At 40.7% G+C, this 23,993-nt stretch overlaps 1 protein-coding gene across 1 annotated transcript in view; it reads right to left on the bottom strand.

Annotated features, from left to right (window-relative positions):
- Positions 1–5,035: 5,035 nt before the first annotated feature.
- The window catches only part of MED8 (mediator complex subunit 8), a 42,278-nt gene continuing 23,320 nt past the window's right edge, over positions 5,036–23,993 (bottom strand). Inside the window, exon 7 of the mRNA XM_053693605.1 lies at positions 5,036–5,398. Coding sequence (XP_053549580.1) covers positions 5,331–5,398 — 68 coding nt within the window. The 3' untranslated portion in view covers positions 5,036–5,330. The remainder of the gene's footprint in view (positions 5,399–23,993) is intronic.

Here is a 23,993-nt window from a genome sequence, read left to right as displayed (position 1 = left end):
GACTTCAAAGACTCCCCCCCCCCCCCCCCCCAAGGGGGAGATTTCATATTTTTCAATTGTCTGCAAACCAGACAAAGAGAGAGGCGTTCTTACGCTGTGTAGAAGGCCTACATACCATGGGAGTGATCCGCCCAGTTCCAAAAGTGGAACAAGGGCTAGGGTTTTACTCAAACCTGTTTGTGGTTCCCAAAAAAGAGGGAACTTTCAGACCAATCTTGGATCTCAAAATTCTAAACAAGTTCCTCAGAGTACCATCATTCAAGATGGAGACTATTCAGACTATTATACCTCTGATCCAGGAGGGTCAATATATGACTACCGTGGACTTAAAGGATGCGTATCTACACATCCCTATTCACAGAGATCATCATCAATTCCTCAGATTCGCCTTTCTGGACAGGCATAACAAGTTTTTTTGGCCCTCCCCTTCGGGTTGGCCACGGCTCCCAGAATTTTCACAAAAGGTGCTAGGGTCCCTTTTGGCGGTTCTAAGACCGCGGGGCATAGCAGTGGCGCCTTATCAAGATGACATCTTAATTCAGGCGTCGACTTTCCAGCTAACCAAGTCTCACACGGACATCGTGTTGGCTTTTCTGAGAACTCACGGGTGGAAGGTGAACATACAAAAGAGTTCTCTCTTCCCTCTCACAAGAGTTTCCTTCCTAGGGACTCTGATAGACTCGGTAGAAATGAAAATATTTCTGACGGAGGTCAGAAAATCAAGACTCTTAACCACTTGCCGAGCTCTTCATTCCATTCCTCGGCCATCAGTGGCTCAGTGTATGGAGGTAATCGGACTCATGGTAGCGGCAATGGACATAGTTCCTTTTGCCCGCCTACACCTCAGACCACTGCAACTATGCATGCTCAAACAGTGGAATGGGGATTATGCAGATTTATCTCCTCAAATACATCTGCATAAGAAGACCAGAGATTCTCTTCTATGGTGGTTGTCTCAGGACCATCTGTCTCATGGAATGTGTTTCCGCAGGCCAGAGTGGCTCATAGTAACGACAGATGCCAGCCTGATGGGCTGGGGTGCAGTCTGGAGCTCCCTGAAAGCACAGGGCTTATGGTCTCGGGAGGAAACTCTCCTCCCGATAAACATTCTAGAACTGAGAGCGATATTCAATGCGCTTCAGGCGTGGCCTCAGCTAGCTGCGGCCAAATTCATCAGATTTTAGTCGGACAACATCACGACTGTAGCTTATATCAATCATCAAGGAGGAACACAGAGTTCTCTAGCGATGATGGAGGTAACCAAAATAATCCGATGGGTGGAGACTCACTTTTGCCATCTTTCAGCAATCCATATCCCAGGGGTAGAGAACTGGGAGGCGGATTTCCTAAGTCGCTAGACTTTTCATCCGGGGGAGTGGGAGCTCCATCTGGAAGTATTTGCCCAGCTGACTCAGCTATGGGGCACACCAGAGTTGGATCTGATGGCGTCCCGTCAGAACGCCAAACTTCCTTGTTACGGGTCCAGGTCCCGGGATCCCCAGGCAGTACTGATAGATGCTCTAGCAGTGCCCTGGTCCTTCAAACTGGCCTATGTATTTCCACCGTTTCCTCTCCTTCCACGTCTGGTTGCCAGAATCAAGCAGGAGAGAGCTTCAGTGTTTTTTATAGCACCTGCGTAGCCACGCAGGACTTGGTATGCAGACCTAGTGGACATGTCATCTGTTCCACCATGGACTCTGCCGATGAGGCAGGACCTTCTAATCCAAGTTCCATTCAAACATCCAAATTTAATTTCTCTGCGTCTGACTGCTTGGAGATTGAATGCCTGATTTTATCAAAGCGTGGTTTCTCCTAGTCGGTCATTGATACCCTGATTCAGGCTAGAAAGCCTGTCACCAGGAAAATTTATCATAAGATATGGCGAAAATATCTTTCTTGGTGTGAATCCAAGGGTTACTCATGGTCATGGAGTAAGATTAGGATTCCTAGGATATTGTCTTTTCTCCAAGAAGGATTGGAGAAAGGATTATCAGCTAGCTCCTTAAAAGGACAGATATCTGCTTTGTCTATTCTTTTACACAAACGTCTGGCAGATGTCCCAGACGTTCGGGCGTTTAGTCAGAATCAAGCCTGTATTTAAACCCGTTGCTCCGCCATGGAGCTTAAACTTAGTTCTTAAAGTTCTTCAAGGGGTTCCGTTTGAACCTATGCATTCCATAGATATTAAGCTTCTAGCTTGGAAAGTTCTGTTTTTAGTAGCTATCTCTTCGGCTGGAAGAGTTTCTGAGTTATCTGCTTTACAGTATGATTCACCTTATCTTGTTTTCCATGCAGATAAGGTGGTTTTGCGTACCAAACCTGGATTCTTTCCTAAGGTTGTTTCTAATAGGAATAATCAATCAGGAAATTGTTGTTCCTTCACTGTGTCCTAATCCTTCTTCAAAGAAGGAACGTCTGTTGCACAATCTTGATGTGGTTCATGCTTTAAAGTTCTACTTACAAGCAACTAAAGATTTCCGTCACACATCTTCATTGTTTGTGGTTTATTCTGGTAAGCGGAGAGGTCAAAAGGCTACGGCTACCTCTTTCTTTTTGGCTGAAAAGCATCATCCGTTTGGCTTATGAGACTGCTGGCCAGCAGCCTCCTGAAAGGATTACTGCTCATTCTACTAGAGAAGTGGCTTCCACATGGGCTTTTAAAAATGAGGCTTCTGTTGAACAGATTTGTAAGGCGGCGACTTGGTCTTCGCTTCATACTTTTTCCAAATTTTACAAATTCGATACTTTTGCTTCTTCGGAGGCTATTTTGGGGAGAAAGGTTCTACAAGCAGTGGTACTTTCCGTTTAAGGTACCTGTCTTGTCCCTCCCTTCATCCGGGTCCTAAAGCTTTGGTATTGGTATCCCACAAGTATGGATGAATCCGTGGACTCGATACATCTTGCAAGAGAAAACAGAATTTATGCTTACCTGATAAATTTATTTCTCTTGCAATGTATCGAGTCCATGGCCCGCCCTGTCTGTTTAAGACAGGTAGTATATTTTTATTTAAAAAACTTCAGTCACCTCTGCACCCTATAGTTTCTCCTTTTTCTTCCTAGCCTTTGGTCAAATGACTGGGGGGGAGGAGTTAAGGGAGGAGCTATATCGACAGCTCTGCTGTGGGTGCTCTCTTTGCCACTTCCTGTTAGGAAGGAGAATATCCCACAAGTATGGATGAATCCGTGGACTCGATACATCGCAAGAGAAAGAAATTTATCAGGTAAACATAAATTCTGTTTTTACATTTCTGTGGTGTTTGCGTTTAGCTGTAATTTTCCTCTTACTCATTTACTGTACCCACACATATTATATACCGTTTCTCTCGCCATTAAATAGGCTTTCTAGAGATACCATTATTTTCATCATATCTTATAATTTACTATTTTTTTTTTATAAAATATGATGAAAAAAAAACAAAAAAAAAAACACTTTTTCTAACTTTGACCCCCAAAATCTGTTACACATCTACAACCACCAAAAAACACCCATGCTAAATAGTTTCTAAATTTTGTTCTGAGTTTAGAAATACCCAATGTTTACATGTTCTTTTTTTGAACGTTATAGGGCAATGAATACAAGTAGCCCTTTGCTATTTCCAAACCACTTTATTTTCAAAATTAGCGATAATTACATTGGGACACTGATATCTGTCTGGAATCCCTGAATATCCCTTGACATGTATATATATATATATATATATATATATTTTTAGAAGACATCCCAAAGTATTGATGTAGGCCCATTTTGGTATATTTCATGCCACCATTTCACCACCAAATGCGATCAAATAAAAAAAAAAAAAATGTTCACTTTTTCACAAACTTTAGGTTTCTCACTGAAATTATTTACAAACAGCTTGTGCAATTATGGCACACATGGTTGTAAATGCTTCTCTGGGATCCCCTTTGTTCAGAAATAGCAGACTTATATGGCTTTGGCATTGCTTTTTGGTAATTAGAAGGCTGCTAAATTCCACTGCGCACGACACGTGTATTATGCCCAGCAGTGAAGGGGTTAATTAGGGAGCTTGTAGGGTTAATTTTAGCTGTAGTGTAGTAGACAACCCAAAGTATTGATCTAGGCCCATTTTGGTTTATTTAATGCCACCATTTCACCGCCAAATGCGATCAAATAAAAAAAATTGTAGAACACAGTGGCACAGGCTAATGCTGTAGAGAGGCTGTAGAGTGCAGTGACATAGGCTAATGCTGTAGAGAGGCTGTAGAGTGCAGTGACATAGGCTAATGCTCTAGAGTGCAGTGACATAGGCTGAGCTGTAGAGAGGCTGTAGAGTGCAGTGGCACAGGCTAATGCTGTAGAGAGGCTTTAGAGCGCAGTGGCACAGGCTAATGCTGTAGAGAGGCTTTAGAGCGCAGTGGCACAGGCTAATGTTGTAGAGAGCCTGTAGAGCGTAGTGGCATAGGCTAATGTTGTAGAGAGCCTGTAGAGCGCAGTGGCACAGGCTAATGTTGTAGAGAGCCTGTAGAGCGCAGTGGCACAGGCTAATGTTGTAGAGAGGCTGTAGAACGCAGGGGCACATGCTGATGCTGCAGAGAGGCTGTAAAGCACAGTGGTACAGGCTAATGCTGTAGAGAGGCTGTAGAGCGCAGTGGCATTGGCTGATGCTGTAGAGCGCAGTGGCATAGACCAATGCTGTAGAGTGCAGTGACATATGCTGACGCTGTAGAGAGGCTGTGGAGTGCAGTGACATAGGCTGATGCTGTAGAGAGGCTGTAGAGTGCAGTAGCATAAGCTGATGCTGAAGTATACAGCTGTAGAGCGCAGTGGCATAAGCTAAATGAAGGCAGAGAGTGGCTCTTATTGGTTGGAGCTGTTGTAGTCAGGGGCACACTAGGTAGCTACTAAGCACAACAAGAAAGTCAGCAGACAAAATAGACAGGTAGAAGACCCAGCAGGCACAATAGGCAGATCACACAGACCGTATTGCCAGCAGGTGTAACCGACTTTGACAAATAAGCAGAACACTTTAGGTAGGTAAAACGTGCTACTGACACACACTGTGATTACAACAGATTGAAAGAGAAAAAAATACTTTTAATTTTACAAAAGAGAAGGATAATTATACACAATACAATTATCCTCTGAAACAAAACTCACTGACGGGTCATCCTCCTCCTGTTTTTACATTCAACGCAAGTTTAATGTAAGTGGTAAAACAAAAGCAAAGGTCAGCCGTAAATGTTTCTATGGTCATGAGAAACTCGCAAATGTCCATTAATTTAATTGTCCTCCAAATGGTGTGCTCTGAACCTAGAATTCCTTGCATCCGATTCTTCACAACTGGAACCTCCTGCGCGGGGCTGGTCGCTCATCGCTGGTATGGGTGCATCGCAGATGCAGATTTGATGTTAGTTTTTATGCTGCTTGGCATTTTACCTAGAGAAGGATGTAGAACAGCGGGTAAATTCATTTAAAAAAACCTGACATTTTCAACACATAGTAACTTCAAAATGAAGTCCACACAGCTTTCAATTAAAGGGACACTGAACCCAATTTTTTTCTTTCGTGATTCAGATAGAGCATGACATTTTAAGCAACTTTCTAATTTACTCCTATTATCAAATGTTCTTCATTTTCTTGGTATCTTTATTTAAAATGCAAGAATGTAAGTTTAGATGCTGGCCCATCCTTGAACAACCTGGGTTGTTCTTGTTGATTGGTGGATAAATTCATTCACAAATAAAAAAGTGCTGTCCAAATGTCTGAACCAAAATATAAAAGCTTAGATGCCTTTTTCAAATAAAGATACCAAGAGAATGAAGAAAAATTGATAATATGAGTAAATTAGAAAATTGCTTAAAATGTCGTGCTCTATCTGAATCATGAAAGAAAAAAAATGGGTTCAGTGTCCCTTTAAGTTTCCTAGCACTCTGTGTAGGCCTAGAAACCCTGTGAGCTTCCCGGGTAGTAATAGGAAGATTAACTAGCCCAGAAACTTGCAGTGGTTCAGCTTTTATGAGCCAGCACTAGGTCTTATGAAATAAGCTCTACATGGTTACTAGTTCTGTGGGCTTTGGGCAAAAAAAGAAAAAGAAAAGAAAGTTTGTTACTTTTTTCTGACGAGTATAATTAAAAAATTTTGGGACAGATTACGAGTGGAGCGGTAAAGGTTACGCTCGAGTGATAAGGGGTTGACAGCTGGTGTTTGCGCTCGCCTGTTTCACTGCTGTATTACAAGTTGAAAATAAACACGATTGCTTGAGTGCAATTGCGATTTAAACTAGAATGATTACTGGTCCTCAGAGCTCTGGTTAACCGTTTTGCAAAACTAAAAAAAGTGTCAACACACATCAAAAATACATTATAAAAGAACAGTTACACTCATAATACACCGTCTAATAAAAATTATTAAAAAAAGTTATTGCACAGAAAAAAAAAAAAAAAATATATATATATATATATATATATATATATATACACATTATATATATATATATATATACATACATACAGTATATATATTTTTATATGAATGCGAAGTGTAGAGAAGGCGCTCTGAGAGAAAGGAAGGTAATGCTGCATATATATATGCACTGGAGCCCTTTGTAGTTAAGTAGATGAAAACATGTAAAAGCATATTTATGTACTATGCATTTACTGTACATATTTTACATTCCAATGTTCTGCACATACCAGAATATGTTCTAAGTATTTCTAAATAGATACTCCCATATATATCTGTATATATCTATACCTATATATATAATAGTGTGTGTATATATATATATATATATATATATATATATATATATATATATATATATATATATATATATATATATATATATATATATATATATATATATATATATATATATGTTTTGACACAGCGATCCTTTTAAACGGGGGGAGATAAAAAACTGAAATTAAAATCCTCCATGTCTCAAAATTAAATCAATGTAAATATTTGCATAGGAAATTAGTACATCTAGGCAAGTATCCCCGCTTGCTTTCCCCCAGAAATTCTTAATATACAATGTTTCAAATGCACAAGAGAATTGTGGGTAAGATATGCAAATTAGATATGCAAATTCTTAGTTTCTTGCTGTCATAATTCTTGCTGTCATAATCCTGTTTAAAAGGATTGCTGTGTCAAAACAGTATTTTTGAAGCAAAAAAAACTGAGAATTTGCATATCTAATTTGCATATCTTACCCACAATTCTCTTGTGCATTGGAAACATTCGGCTAGATTTAGAGTTTGGCGGCCAAAGGGGTGCGTTAGCTACGCGTGCTTTTTTCCCCCCGCACCTTTTAAATACCGCTGGTATTTAGAGATCCAATCAGCCAATCAGATTGAGCTCGCATTCTATTGGCTGTTCCGATCAGCCAATAGAATGCGAGCTCAATCTGATTGGCTGATCAGATCAGCCAATCGGATTGAACTTGATTCTGATTGGCTGATTCCATCAGCCAATCAGAATTTTCCTACCTTAATTCCGATTGGCTGATAGAATCCTATCAGCCAATCGGAATTCGAGGGACGCCATCTTGGATGACGTCCCTTAAAGGAACCTTCATTCTTCAGTTGGACGTCGGAAGAAGAGGATCGGTCCGCGCTGGAGGTCTTCAAGATGGAGCCGTTCCTCATTGGATGAAGATAGAAGATGCCGCTTGGATCAAGATGGTTGCCGGTCCGGATGTCCTCTTCTGCCCGGATAGGATGAAGATTTCTTCCCGAAGATGGACTTCTTCATTTGCCGGTTGGATCCAGACTTCAGCCGGAGGATGGACGTCACTCTTCAGCCCCCGCTTGGGCTTGGAGGAAGATTTCGGAGGCTCTTCTGGACAGATCGGGACCCGGTGTGGTGAAGACAAGGTAGGGAGAACTTCAGGGGCTTAGTGTTAGGTTTATTTAAGGGGGGTTTGGGTTAGATTAGGGGTATGTGGGTGGTGGGTTGTAAGGTTGGGGGGGGGTTTGTATGTTTTTTTTTTTTTACAGGCAAAAGAGCTGAATTATTTGGGGCCTTCCCCCGAAAAGGGCCCTTTTCAGGGCTGGTAAGGTAAAAGAGCTTTTCTATTTTTATTTTAGAATAGGGTAGGGCATTTTTTTATTTTGGGGGGCTTTGTTATTTTATTAGGGGGCTTACAGTAGGTGTAATTAGTTTAAAATTGTTGCAATATTTTTCTAATGTTTGTAATTATTTTTTTATTTTTTGTAACTTAGTTCTTTTTTATTTTTTGTACTTTAGTTAGTTTATTTAATTGTATTTATTTGTAGGTATTTAATTTAATTTATTTATTCATAGTGTAGTGTTAGGTTTAATTGTAGGTAATTGTAGGTATTGTATTTAATTAATTTATTGATAGTGTAGTGTTAGGTTTAATTGTAACTTAGGTTAGGATTTATTTTACAGGTAATTTTGTAATTATTTTAACTATTTTAGCTATTAAATAGTTCTTAACTATTTAATAGCTATTGTACCTGTTTAAAATAATTACAAAGTTGCCTGTAAAATAAATATTAATCCTAAAATAGGTACAATATAATTATAATTTATATTGTAGCTATATTAGGATTTATTTTACAGGTAAGTATTTAGCTTTAAATAGGAATAATTTATATAATAAGAGTTAATTTATTTCGTTAGATTTAAATTATATTTAATTTAGGGGGGTGTTAGTGTTAGGGTTAGACTTAGCTTTAGGGGTTAATCCATTTATTAGAGTAGCGGTGAGCTCCGGTCAGCAGATTAGGGGTTAATACTTGAAGTTAGCTGTCGGCGATGTTAGGGAGGGCAGATTAGAGGTTAATACTATTTATTATAGGGTTATTGAGGCGGGAGTGAGGCGGATTAAAGGTTAATACATTTATTATACTACCGGTGAGCTCCGGTCGGCAGATTAGGGGTTAATTATTGTAGATAGCTGGCGGCGACGTTGTGAGGGGCAGATTAGGGGTTAATAAATATAATATAGGGGTCGGCGGTGTTAGGGGCAGCAGATTAGGGGTACATAGGGATAACGTAAGTGGCGGCGGTGTACGGAGCGGCAGATTAGGGGTTGAAAAATTTAAATATAGTGGCGGCAATGTGGGGGGACCTCGGTTTAGGGGTGCATAGGTAGTTTATGGGTGTTAGTGTACTTTAGAGAACAGTAGTTAAGAGCTTTATAAACCGGCGTTAGACCAGAAAGCACTTAACTACTGACTTTTTTCTGCGGCTGGAGTTTTTTCGTTAGATTTCTAACGCTCACTTCAGCCAAGACTCTAAATACCAGCGTTAGAAAGATCCCATTGAAAAGATAGGATACGCAATTAACGTAAGGGGATCTGCGGTATGGAAAAGTCGCGGCTGGAAAGTGAGCGTTAGACCCTTTAATGACTGGCTCCAAATACCAGAGGGCGGTAAAAAACAGAATTTATGCTTACCTGATAAATTACTTTCTCCAACGGTGTGTCCTTACTTGTGGGAATATCTCTTCCCCAACAGGAAATGGCAAAGAGTCCCAGCAAAGCTGGCCATATAGTCCCTCCTAGGCTCCGCCCACCCCAGTCATTCGACCGACGGACAGGAGGAAAAATATAGGAGAAACCATATGGTACCGTGGTGACTGTAGTTAGAGAAAATAATTCATCAGACCTGATTAAAAAACCAGGGGGGGCCGTGGACCGGACACACCGTTGGAGAAAGTAATTTATCAGGTAAGCATAAATTCTGTTTTCTCCAACAATGGTGTGTCTGGTCCACGGCGTCATCCTTACTTGTGGGAACCAATACCAAAGCTTTAGGACACGGATGAAGGGAGGGAGCAAATCAGGTTACCTAAACGGAAGGCACCACGGCTTACAAAACCTTTCTCCCAAAAATAGCCTCCGAAGAAGCAAAAGTATCAAATTTTTAAAATTTGGCAAAAGTGTGCAGTGAAGACCAAGCCGCTGCCTTACATATCTGATCAACAGAAGCCTCGTTCTTGAAGGCCCATGTGGAAGCCACAGCCCTAGTGGAGTGAGCTGTGATTCTTTCAGGAGGCTGCCGTCCGGCAGTCTCGTAAGCCAATCGGATGATGCTTTTAAGCCAAAAAGGAAAGAGAGGTAGAAGTCGCTTTATGACCTCTCCTTTTACCAGAATAGACGACAAACAGAGAAGATGTTTGTCTGAAATCTTTTGTAGCTTCTAAATAGAATTTTAGAGCACGGACTACGTCCAAATTGTGTAACAAACGTTCCATCTTTGAAACTGGATTCGGACACAAAGAAGGTACAACTATCTCCTGGTTAATATTTTTGTTAGAAACAACCTTTGGAAGAAAACCAGGCTTAGTACGCAAAACCACCTTATCTGCATGGAACACCAGATAGGGCGGAGCACACTGCAGAGCAGATAACTCTGAAACTCTTCTAGCAGAAGAAATAGCAACCAAAAACAAAACTTTCCAAGATAACAACTTAATATCTATGGAATGTAGAGGTTCAAACGGAACCCCTTGAAGAACTGAAAGAACTAGATTTAAACTCCAGGGAGGAGTCAAAGGTCTGTAAACAGGCTTGATCCTAACCAGAGCCTGAACAAATGTTTGAACATCTGGCATAGCTGCCAGTCGTTTGTGTAGTAAGACAGATAAAGCAGAAATCTGTCCCTTTAGAGAACTCCCAGATAATCCTTTATCCAAACCTTCTTGCAGAAAGGAAAGAATCTTAGGAATTTTTATCTTATTCCAAGGTAATCCCTTGGATTCACACCAGCAGATATATCTTTTCCATATCTTATGGTAAATCTTTCTAGTTACCGGTTTTCTGGCCTGAACCAGAGTATCAATCACAGAATCTGAAAACCCACGCTTTGATAGAATCAAGCATTCAATCTCCAAGCCGTCAGCTGGAGGGAGACCAGATTTGGATGTTCGAATGGACCCTGAACAAGAAGGTACTGTCTCAAAGGTAGCTTCCATGGTGGAACCGATGACATATTCACCAGGTCTGCATACCAAGTCCTGCGTGGCCACGCAGGGGCTATCAAGATCACCGAGGCCCTCTCCTGTTTGATCCTGGCTACCAGCCTGGGAATGAGAGGAAACGGTGCAAACACATAAGCTAGGTTGAAGGTCCAAGGCGCTACTAGTGCATCCACTAGAGTCGCCTTGGGATCCCTGGATCTGGACCCGTAGCAAGGAACCTTGAAGTTCTGACGAGACGCCATCAGATCCATGTCTGGAATGCCCCATAATTGAGTCAATTGGGCAAAAATCTCCGGGTGGAGTTCCCACTCCCCCGGATGGAATGTCTGACGACTCAGATAATCCGCTTCCCAGTTTTCCACACCTGGGATGTGGATCGCAGATAGATGGCAGGAGTGATTATCCGCCCATTGTATTATTTTGGTTACTTCTTTCATCGCCAGGGAACTCCTTGTTCCCCCTTGATGATTGATATACGCAACAGTCGTCATGTTGTCTGATTGGAATCTTATGAATCTGGCCTTTGCAAGCTGAGGCCAAGCCCTGAGAGCATGGAATATCGCTCTTAGTTCCAGAATGTTTATCGGGAGAAGAGACTCTTCCCGAGACCATAGTCCCTGAGCTTTCAGGGATTCCCAGACCGCACCCCAGCCCACTAGACTGGCATCGGTCGTGACAATGACCCACTCTGGTCTGCGGAAGCTCATTCCCTGGGATAGGTGGTCCAGGGATATCCACCAACGGAGTGAATCTCTGGTCTTCTGATCTACTTGAATCACTGGAGACAAGTTTGTATAGTCCCCATTCCACTGTTTCAGCATGCACAGTTGTAATGGTCTTAGATGAATTAGCGCAAAAGGAACTATGTCCATTGCCGCAACCATCAACCCTACTACTTCCATGCACTGAGCTATGGAAGGACGTGGAACAGAATGAAGAACTTGACAAGCGCTTAGAAGTTTTGACTTTCTGACATCTGTCAGAAAGATCTTCATTTCTAAGGAATCTATTATTGTTCCCAAGAAGGGAACTCTGGTTGACGGAGACAGAGAACTTTTTTCTATGTTCACCTTCCATCCGTGAGATCTGAGAAAGGCCAGAACGATGTCTGTATGAGCCTTTGATTTTGAAAGGGACGACGCTTGTATTAGAATGTCGTCCAAGTATGGTACTACTGCAATGCCCCTCGGTCTTAGAACCGCTAGAAGGGACCCGAGTACCTTTGCGAAAATCCTTGGAGCAGTGGCTAATCCGAATGGGAGGGCCACAAACTGGTAATGTTTGTCCAGAAAGGCGAACCTTAGGAACTGATGATGTTCTTTGTGGATAGGAATATGTAGGTACGCATCCTTTAGATCCACGGTAGTCATAAATTGACCTTCCTGGATAGTGGGTAGAATCGTTCGAATGGTTTCCATTTTGAACCATGGTACCCTGAGAAATTTGTTTAGGATCTTTAAATCCAGAATTGATCTGAAGGTTCCCTCTTTTTTGAGAACTACGAACAGATTTGAGTAAAATCCCATTCCTTGTTCCGTCATTGGAACTGGGTGTATCACTCCCATCTTTAACAGGTCTTCTACACAATGAAAGAACGCCTGTCTCTTTATTTGGTTTGAGGATAAGTGAGACATGTGGAACCTTCCCCTTGGGGGTAGTTCCTTGAATTCCAGAAGATAACCCTGAGAAACTATTTCTAGCGTCCAGGGATCCTGAACATCTCTTGCCCAAGCCTGAGCAAAGAGAGAGAGTCTGCCCCCCACTAGATCCGGTCCCGGATCGGGGGCTACTCCTTCATGCTGTTTTGTTAGCAGCGGCAGGCTTCTTGGCCTGCTTACCCTTGTTCCAGCCTTGCATCGGTTTCCAGGCTGGTTTGGTCTGTGAGGTATTACCCTCTTGCTTAGAGGATGCAGAATTAGAGCCCGGTCCGTTCCTGAAATTACGAAAGGAACGAAAATTAGACTTATTCTTGGCTTTGAAAGGCCTATCTTGTGGGAGGGCGTGGCCCTTTCCCCCAGTGATGTCTGAGATAATCTCTTTCAATTCTGGCCCAAAGAGAGTTTTACCCTTGAAGGGGATATTAAGCAATTTTGTCTTGGATGATACATCCGCTGACCAAGACTTTAGCCAAAGCGCTCTGCGCGCCACAATTGCAAACCCTGAATTTTTCGCCGCTAATCTAGCTAATTGCAAAGCAGCATCTAAAATAAAAGAGTTAGCCAACTTAAGTGCGTGAACTCTGTCCATAACCTCCTCATATGGAGTCTCTCTACTGAGCGACTTTTCTAGTTCCTCGAACCAGAACCACGCTGCTGTAGTGACAGGAACAATGCACAAAATGGGTTGTAGAAGGTAACCTTGCTGTACAAAAATCTTTTTAAGCAAACCTTCCAACTTTTTATCCATAGGATCTGTGAAAGCACAACTATCCTCGATAGGAATAGTAGTGCGCTTGTTTAGAGTAGAAACTGCCCCCTCGACCTTAGGGACTGTCTGCCATAAGTCCTTTCTGGGGTCAACCATAGGAAATAATTTCTTAAATATAGGAGGGGGAACAAAAGGTATGCCGGGCTTCTCCCACTCCTTATTCACTATGTCCGCCACCCGCTTGGATATAGGAAAAGCGTCGGGGTGCACCGGAACCTCTAGGAACTTGTCCATCTTGCATAATTTTTCTGGAATGACCAAGTTGTCACAATCATCCAGAGTAGATAACACCTCCTTAAGCAGTGCACGGAGATGTTCTAATTTAAATTTAAATGTCACAACATCAGGTTCAGCCTGTTGAGAAATTTTTCCTGAATCTGAAATTTCCCCATCTGACAAAACCTCCCTCATGGCCCCTTCAGATTGGTGTGAGGGTATGACAGAACAATTATCATCAGCGCCCTTCTGCTCTTCAGTGTTTAAAACAGAGCAATCACGCTTTCTCTGATATGCAGGCATTTTGGATAAAATATTTGCTATGGAGTTATCCATTACATCCGTCAATTGTTGCATGGTAATAAGCATTGGCACGCTAGAAGTACTAGGGGCCTCCTGCGTGGGCAAAACTGGCGTAGACACAGAAGGAGATGATGTAGAACCATGTCTACTCCCTTCATCTGAGGAATCATCTTGGGCAATTTCATTATCTGTGGCAGTACTGTCCTTACTTTGTTTGGACGCTATGGCACAATTATCACACAATTTTGAAGGGGGAGACACATTGGCTTTCATACATATAGAACATAGCTTATCTGAAGGCACAGACATGTTAAACAGGCTTAAACTTGTCAATAAAGCACAAAAACCGTTTTAAAACAAAACCGTTACTGTCTCTTTAAATTTTAAACAGAGCACACTTTATTACTGAATATGTGAAAAAATATGAAGGAATTGTTCAAAATTTACCAAAATTTCACCACAGTGTCTTAAAGCATTAAAAGTATTGCACACCAATTTTCAGAGCTTTAACCCTTAAAATAACGAAACCGGAACCGGTTACAGATTTAACCCCTATACAGTCCCAGCTAAAGCCTTTGCTGTGACTTTACCAAGCCCAGAGGGGAATACGATACCAAATGACGCCTTCTAGGAACTTTTCCAACTACTTTCAGGTCCTCACACATGCATCTGCATGTCTTGCTCTCAAAAACAACTGCGCAATAATGGCGCGAAAATGAGGCTCAGCCTACAACTGGGAAGGCCCTTCCTGACTGGAAAAGGTGTCTAACATAGTGCCTGACGTTAAAAAACGTTCCCCCAGTTTATAAGTGTGAATTATCAGCATAAACATGTATAAAATGTCCAAATAAAGCAATCGATTTAGCCCATAAAAGTGTCTACCAGTTTTATAGCCCATATTAAGCCCTTTATTCTGTTTGAGACTAAGAAAATGGCTTACCGGTCCCCATGAGGGGAAATGACAGCCTTCCAGCATTACACAGTCTTGTTAGAAATATGGCTAGTCATACCTTAAGCAGAAAAGTCTGCTAACTGTTTCCCCCAACTGAAGTTACTTCATCTCAACAGTCCTATGTGGAAACAGCAATCGATTTTAGTTACTGTCTGCTAAAATCATCTTCCTCTCACAAACAGAAATCTTCATCCTTTTCTGTTTCAGAGTAAATAGTACATACCGGCACTATTTTAAAATAACAAACTCTTGATAGTAGAATAAAAAACTACAACTAAACACCACATACTCTTAACCATCTCCGTGGAGATTTTGCCTGTGCAACGGCAAAAAGAATGACTGGGGTGGGCGGAGCCTAGGAGGGACTATATGGCCAGCTTTGCTGGGACTCTTTGCCATTTCCTGTTGGGGAAGAGATATTCCCACAAGTAAGGATGACGCCGTGGACCGGACACACCAATGTTGGAGAAACTAGCGTTAGGAGCCTCTAACGCTGGTTTTGACGGCTACCGCCCCAACTCTAAATCTAGGCGATTGTATATTAAGAATTTCTGGGGAAAAGCAAGCAGGGATACTTGCCTAGATGTACTAATTTCCTATGCAAATATTTACATTGATTATATATATATATATATATATATATATATATATATATATATATATATATATATATATACATACACATACAGTATATATATACACACACACACATATATATATATATATATATAGATAGATAGATAGATAGATATTGTACCAATGTACCATATTCTGCTATGTGAAGAACTTTGGAGTGTGATATATTCATATTTTCATGCTGGGTTAGCGCACCTGAGACTATGTGATTGTGTTTGTGCACGAGTATGGTGTTTTCTTTCATGTAATTGGCAAGAGTCCATGAGCTAGTGACGTATGGGATATACAAAGTTTCCCAAACCTCAAAATGCCTATAAATACACCCCTCACCACACCCACAATTCAGTTTTACAAATGTTACCTCCTATGGAGGTGGTGAAGTAAGTTTGTGCTAAGATTTCTACATTGATATGCGCTTCTATCACCTATTGAATGCAATGGTTTTCCTCACAGGAGATCTATTTCATAGGTTCTCTGTTATCGGTCGTAAAGATTCATCTCCTACCTCCCTTTTCAGATCAACGATATACTCTCATATTCCATTACCTCTACTGATAACCGTTTCAGTACTGGTTTGGTTATCTGCTATATGTGGATGGGTGTCTTTCGGTAAGTATGTTTTCATTACTTAAGACACTCTCAGCTATGGTTTGGCACTTAATGAATTTATATAAAGTTCTAAATATATGTATTGTACTTATATTTGCCATGATTCAGGTTTTTCAGTATATTTCCTTTTTCATATCTGGGAAATGCATTTTTTAGGAAAATGTATTTCTTACCTGGGGTTTAGTCTCTTTTTTCAAATTGACTGTCTTTTAAATTCTCAGGCAGAATTAGGCTCGCGAGGGCGCAAAATGCCAAAGATTATTGCGTCATTCTTGGCGCAAGATTTTTTTGGCGCAAAGTTACGTTTGTTGATGCAAATTCGTCATTTCCGGAGTCTTAGTTGACGCTAAGTCTTTCACAAGGTTGCGTCATCTGTGACGCGAATGTGTCATTTTTGGACGTTATTGGCGCCAAAAAATATTTTTCTGTTTGTGTGCATCATATTTGGCGCCAAATATTTTCATTATTTAAGACCCCATTCCTATAAGCCTCTTGCCTTTTTCCCTATCAGAGGGCTATGCTATTTGCATTTTTCCCATTCCTGAAACTGCCATAAGGAAATTGATCATTTTGCTTTATATGTTGTTTTTTTCTCTTACATTTGCAAGATGTCTCAATCTGATCCTGTCTCAGAAATCACTGTTGGAACCCTGCTGCCTGATAACAGTTCTACCAAAGTTAAGTGCATTTGTTGTAAACTTGTGGAGGTTATTTCTCCAGCTGTGGTTTGTAAGAGTTGTCATGATAATCTTTCACATGCAGAGAATGTATCCATCAGTAGTAGTTCATTACCTGTTGCTGTTCCCTCAACATCTAATGCACAAGATATACCTGTAAATTTTAAATAATTTATTTCTGATTCTAATCAGAAGGCATTGTCTGCCATACCGCCTTCTAATAAATGTAAAGGTCTTTTGAAACTTCTCATAAAGTTGATGAAATTTCAAATGATCGGCAACATGCTGAATTATCCTGCTCTGATGAGGATCTATCTGGTTCAGAAGATCCTACCTCAGATATTGACACTGATAAATCTTCTTATTTATTTAAAATGGAGTATATTCGTTCTTTGTTAAAAGAAGTGTTGATTACATTGGATATGGAGGTGTCAGGATCCTCCTAGCTGACAGCCTAATTTTCTTTGACATTATACTGTTTCTTTAAATTTCAATTATCTTTTCCAGCCAGCCTATAAATCTCCCAGTATCCTTTACTTCATTGCTTGGTATTGGATTTTTCCTCATCTAGCTACTGAACAACACGCAGTTGTTTACTAACCTTAAGCTATTTTGATCTTTTGTCTATTTTGGTTGCTGTCAAGTTCAAGTTCATTTTCCTCACTTGCCTGCATACCTCAACCAGGCTCCGCTATTAGCACTAAGCGTAGCAACTCTCCTACGTTGTTTTTCCGGATCTCCTTCTCAGCCAGCAGTACTAGGATTCCTCCGCGGTGACGTCACACGCCAACTTCACGGTACTCACCAGCTCCTCACTGCTTCTACCGCTCCGGATTTTTACACACAGGTCAGTCACTTGCTTTCCTGACTACCGAAGCAAACTTTGTAGTATACTCTAGCCTCACTGTTTTGATAAATTATCGCTGTACCACCAACGACTTGTGTATATAAACTAGTGACATTCCATTCTCTCTAGTCTGCCTTATGAAAAGTTGTTACTCGCAATACCGGTTTATAATTCATTTACTGCCATTATATTTTTTCCTTATTTTTTTCTTGCATATTAAGTTTCTCATATTGGTTGGCGGAATAGTTCCCTGCTGCACATCTTTCACACTGTGATACAAGATGCAGGAATAGAGTTCTATTTTCCAGTATTCCAATTACAATAAAGGCTATTTGTTAATGGGGTTTGCAAATCACCTCTTAGGTGATTTATTTGCTCATCCCACACATCCTAGCTACAAACCTTAAACTATAAAAATCTCAGCAGCTGAGATTCATATTATTTTTAACACTTATTTCTTTAGTGTTCTAGTTCGCCTGACAGAATACCAAGCCCTTTAACAAAATGAATCCAGCTGAGATGACTACACTTCTACAGACTCTAACTCAAAGAGTAGATTCCTTGACTGAAGGGTTAAATACACTTAGAGCTGAAAACACTGCACTCAAAGCTTACATTAAGGATTATATTGAGACAAAATTACATACTCCTGAACCACAAGTCAGTTTACCTGAAAAATTCTATGGTGATAGGGCACACTATAGGGACTTTAAGAATGCATGCTTACTTTTATTTACACTGAAAACCCAATCTTACCCCACTGACAGGATCAGAGTCTTAACAACCATATCTTTCCTAAGGGGGGAACCACGTAGTTGGGCAAACAGTTTTTTTGAATCTAATGACACCATATTAGACTCTTTGGAGAATTTTTTCTCTGCAATGGGACAATTATACGAAGACCCATTTAAGCAACAAACTGCAGAAACTGCCCTTAGGGCACTTAAACAAAAAAAAAGAATGGTGGAAGATTACATAGCAGACTTTAAGAGGTGGACAAAAGACTCTGAGTGGAACAACTTATCTTTAAGGAATCAGTTCCGCCTGGGTCTTTCAGACGCGGTTAAGGATGAATTGTCCCGAACTGATATGCCCCCCACTCTAGAGGGTTTGATAAATCTAAGTATCACAATAGATAGACGCTTACGAGAAAGACAACATGAACGATCATATCCTGATTCTTACACAAAGAAAACCACTAGTGTTACACCCTCTATCTCCTCTGCAAAGTCCCACTCTGAGCCAATGGATATTGGGTTCCTAAAAGCCCCTTTAACCGCACAAGAAAAGACTAGAAGGAGAGAAAATAATCTCTGTCTCTACTGTGCGTCAGATGAGCATACAGTAAAAGAATGCCCAGTTCTCCAAAAATCTAACAGGGGTAAGTCCCTATTATTTTCCTCTTGTTGCAATACATATGATAGTAGAAGTGCCTATTGTAAACTTTCACTTCTTTTCCAGTGGGATCTCCATCGTCTCCACGTCCCCGCAATTATTGACTCAGGAGCTACTGCCTGCTATATTGATAAAGAATATACACTTAAGAATAAAATTCCACTTATGCAGAAAAAGTCTCCTGTTTTATTAAGAGGAATTGATGGTAACCCTATCTCATCAGGTCCAGTAGCTTATCAAACTATTCCTCTCTTAGTTAGTTCCACAGATCATCATAGAGAATACCTTACATTTGATGTTATCTCCTCCCCTGTCTCTCCGGTTATACTTGGTTTAAATTGGTTAACCTTACATAATCCCACTATCTCCTGGGACACTCTCTCTGTAACCTTTGATTCAAAATTCTGTTCAACAACTTGTTTCCCTATCAGTATTATGCACACTTCCACCACTGACTTAGATTTCCAGTTACCTGATGAGTATAAGGATTTCGCTGATGTTTTCTCCAAAACTGAATCTGAAACTCTTCCACCTCACAGGAAATACGACTGCCCCATAGAGCTAGTCCCTGGAGCTCAGATTCCTTATGGCCACATTTTCCCTCTATCTAAACCTGAACTTACACACCTTAAAACTTATTTAGAGGATAATTTAAGGAAAGGTTACATACGGCCCTCTACCTCACCAGCTGGTGCCGGTATGTTTTTTGTAAAAAATAAAGACGGCAGTTTACGTCCCATAGTTGACTACCGACAGCTTAATAAGGTGACAGTAAAAAATCGCTACCCCTTACCTCTTATCCCAGAATTAATAGAGAGATTGGAAGGGGCTAAATTTTTTACAAAATTAGATCTAAGGGGAGCGTACAATCTCATCCGAGTAAGAAGTGGTGACGAGTGGCTGACGGCTTTTCGTACTCGCTACGGCCTGTACGAATATACCGTGATGCCGTTCGGGCTATGTAACGCCCCGGCCACTTTCCAACACCTAATAAATGACTTATTCAGAGATTTCCTTGACGTTTTCTTAGTCATTTATTTGGATGACATTCTGATTTACTCAAAAACCTTAACTCAGCACATTTCACATGTCAGACAGGTACTTTCTAGATTAAGAACTAACTACCTATACGCAAAACCTGAGAAATGCATATTTAATTCTAATAAAATAACCTTCTTAGGTTACGAAATAAGTCCTATGGGTATACGTATGGAGGAAGGTAAAATTCAGGCAATTATTGATTGGCCTGTCCCCAAATGCAGAAAAGAGGTTCAGAGTTTCCTCGGTTTCGCGAACTTTTATCGCAAATTTATTAAAAACTTCTCTAACATTGTTAAACCCTTAACAAATCTGACTAAACAAAATGTACCTTTCCATTGGGATCAGCTTACTCAAAAGGTTTTTGAAGATCTAAAAAACTCTCGCCTCTGTTCATAGGGCCTTATCCTATATCTCACATCGTTAACCGGAATGCTGTTCGTCTCCAACTTCCAGATTCCTTCAAGATTCATTCTACCTTCCACGTTTCGCTGATAAAACCCTACAGAGCACTCAGGGATTCTCTTCCTTCTTCCTTGGCTGTTCCGTTGGTAGTGGATCCAAACACCGAATATGAAGTACACTCCATCCAGGATTCTAGACTTTCTCGTGGAATCCTCCAATATTTGGTCCGTTGGAAGGGCTATTCTCCGGAGGATGACTCCTGGGAGCCTGCCTGCAACATATCTGCTCCCAGACTTGTTGCCTTATTCCATCGGAGGAACCCAGATCGCCCTCGACCTTGAGCCCCGGGGTTGCTCCTTGAAGGGGGGGTCCTGTCAGGATCCTCCTAGCTGACAGCCTAATTTTCTTTGACATTATACTGTTTCTTTAAATTTCAATTATCTTTTCCAGCCAGCCTATAAATCTCCCAGTATCCTTTACTTCATTGCTTGGTATTGGATTTTTCCTCATCTAGCTACTGAACAACACGCAGTTGTTTACTAACCTTAAGCTATTTTGATCTTTTGTCTATTTTGGTTGCTGTCAAGTTCAAGTTCATTTTCCTCACTTGCCTGCATACCTCAACCAGGCTCCGCTATTAGCACTAAGCGTAGCAACTCTCCTACGTTGTTTTTCCGGATCTCCTTCTCAGCCAGCAGTACTAGGATTCCTCCGCGGTGACGTCACACGCCAACTTCACGGTACTCACCAGCTCCTCACTGCTTCTACCGCTCCGGATTTTTACACACAGGTCAGTCACTTGCTTTCCTGACTACCGAAGCAAACTTTGTAGTATACTCTAGCCTCACTGTTTTGATAAATTATCGCTGTACCACCAACGACTTGTGTATATAAACTAGTGACATTCCATTCTCTCTAGTCTGCCTTATGAAAAGTTGTTACTCGCAATACCGGTTTATAATTCATTTACTGCCATTATATTTTTTCCTTATTTTTTTCTTGCATATTAAGTTTCTCATATTGGTTGGCGGAATAGTTCCCTGCTGCACATCTTTCACACTGTGATACAAGATGCAGGAATAGAGTTCTATTTTCCAGTATTCCAATTACAATAAAGGCTATTTGTTAATGGGGTTTGCAAATCACCTCTTAGGTGATTTATTTGCTCATCCCACACATCCTAGCTACAAACCTTAAACTATAAAAATCTCAGCAGCTGAGATTCATATTATTTTTAACACTTATTTCTTTAGTGTTCTAGTTCGCCTGACAGGAGGAAACTAGTCCTCTTGATATTAAAACTAGTAAACGTTTAAATTCTGTTTATAAACCTCCTGTAGTTACTGCAGAGGTTTTTCCAGTTCCTGATGCAATTGCTGATATGATTTCTAAGGTATGGAATAGGCCTGGTACTTCTTTTATTCCTTATTCAAGGTTTAAAAAATTGTATCCTTTGCCAGCAGTTACTTTAGAGTTTTGGGAAAAGATCCCCAAAGTTGATGGGGCTCTCTCTACTCTTGCTAAACGTACTACTATTCCTACGGAAGATAGTACTTTTTTTAAAGATCCTTTAGATAGGAAACTTGAATCTTATCTTAGGAAAACCTATTTATATTCAGGTCATCTTCTCAGGCCTACAATTTCTTTGGCTGATGTTGCAGCTGCTTCAACTTTTGGTTGGAGACTTTAGCGCAACAAGTATTGGATCCTGAATTGTCTAGCATTGTTAACTTGATTCAACATGCTAATAATTTTATTTGTGATGCCATTTTTGATATAATCAAAAGTGATGTTAAATCTATGTCTTTAGCTATTTTAGCTAGAAGAGCTTTAAATCTTGGAATGCTGACATGACTTCTAAGTCCAGATTGCGATCTCTTTCTTCCCAAGGTAATAAGTTATTTGGTTCTCAGTTGGATTCAATAATTTCAACTGTCACTGGGGGGAAGGGAGTTTTTTTGCCTCAAGATAAAAGACCTAAGGGTAAATCTAAAGCTTCTAACCTTTTTCGTTCCTTTCGACACAATAAGGAACAGAAACCTAAATCCTTCCCCCAAGGAATATGTTTCCAATTGGAAGCCTTCCTCAAATTGGAATAAATCCAAGCCATTTAAGAGATCAAAGCCAGCCCCCAAGTCCGTATGAAAGTGCGGCCCTCATTCCAGCTCAGCTGGTAGGGGGCAGATTAAGAGTTTTCAAAGATGTTTGGACCAATTTGGTTCAAAATCAATGGATTCAGAGTATTTTCTCTCAGGGGTACAGAATAGGATTCAGAGTAAGACTGCCTGTGAGAAGATTTTTTCTCTCACAAATTCCGTTAAACCCAGTAAAGGCTCAGGCTTTCCTGAAGTGTGTTTCAGACCTGGAATTATCAGGGGTAATCATGCCAGTTCCGTTTCAGGAACAGGGTCTGGGGTTTTATTCAAATCTATTCATTGTCCCAAAGAAAGAAAATTTATTCAGACCAGTTCTGGATCTGAAAATTTTGAATCGTTATGTAAGAGTACCAACTTTCAAAATGGTGACTATAAGGACTATTCTGCCTTTTGTTCAGAAAGGGCATTAGATGTCCACAATAGACTCACAGGTTGCATATCTTCATATTCCGATTCATCCAGATCATTATCAGTTTATGATATTCTCTTTTCTAGACAAGCATTACCAAATTTGTCGCTCTTCCTTTTGGCCTAGCGACCGCTCCAAGAATCTTTTCAAAGGTTCTCGGTGCCCTACTCTCTGTAATCAGAGAATGGGGTATTGCGGTGTTTCCTTATTTGGACGATATCTTGGTACTAGCTCAGTCTTTACATTCTGCAGAATCTCACATGAATCAACAAGTGTTGTTTCTTCAAAGACATGGTTGGAGGATCAATTTACCAAAAAGTTCCTTGATTCCTCAGACAAGGGTGACATTTTTAGGTTTCCAGATAGATTCAGTGTCCATGACTCTGTCTCTGACAAGAGACAATTAAAATTGGTTTCAGCTTGTCGGAACCTTCAGTCTCAATCATTCCCTTCAGTAGCTATGTGCATGGAAGTTTTAGGTCTCATGACTGCAGCATCGGACACAATCCCCTTTGCTCGTTTTCATATGAGACCTCTCCAGCTTTGTATGCTGAATCAATAGTGCAGGGATTATACAAGGATATCACAATTAATATCCTTAAATCCCAATGTTCGACTATCTCTAACTTGGTGGTTAGATCACCATTGTATAGTTCTAGGGGCCTCTTTGGTTCGTCCAACCTGGACTGTGATCACAACAGATGCGAGTCTTTCAGGTTGGGGAGCTGTTTGGGGATCTCTGACAGCACAAGGGGTTTGGAAATCTCAAGAGGCGAGATTACCAATCAATATTTTGGAACTCCGTGCAATTTTCAGGGCTCTTCAGGCTTGGCCTCTGTTGAAGAGAGAACCGTTCATTTGCTTTCAGACAGACAATATCACAGCTGTGGGATATGTCAATCATCAGGGTGGGACTCACAGTCCCCTATCCCCTAGCTATGAAAGAAGTATCTCAAATACTTTCTTGGGCGGAATCCAGCTCTTGTCTAATTTCTGCGGTACATAT

The sequence above is a fragment of the Bombina bombina genome, chromosome 10 (genome assembly GCF_027579735.1).
Source record: "Bombina bombina isolate aBomBom1 chromosome 10, aBomBom1.pri, whole genome shotgun sequence".
Lineage (NCBI taxonomy): Eukaryota > Metazoa > Chordata > Amphibia > Anura > Bombinatoridae > Bombina > Bombina bombina.
This window is presented reverse-complemented; position numbering and strand designations above follow the sequence as displayed.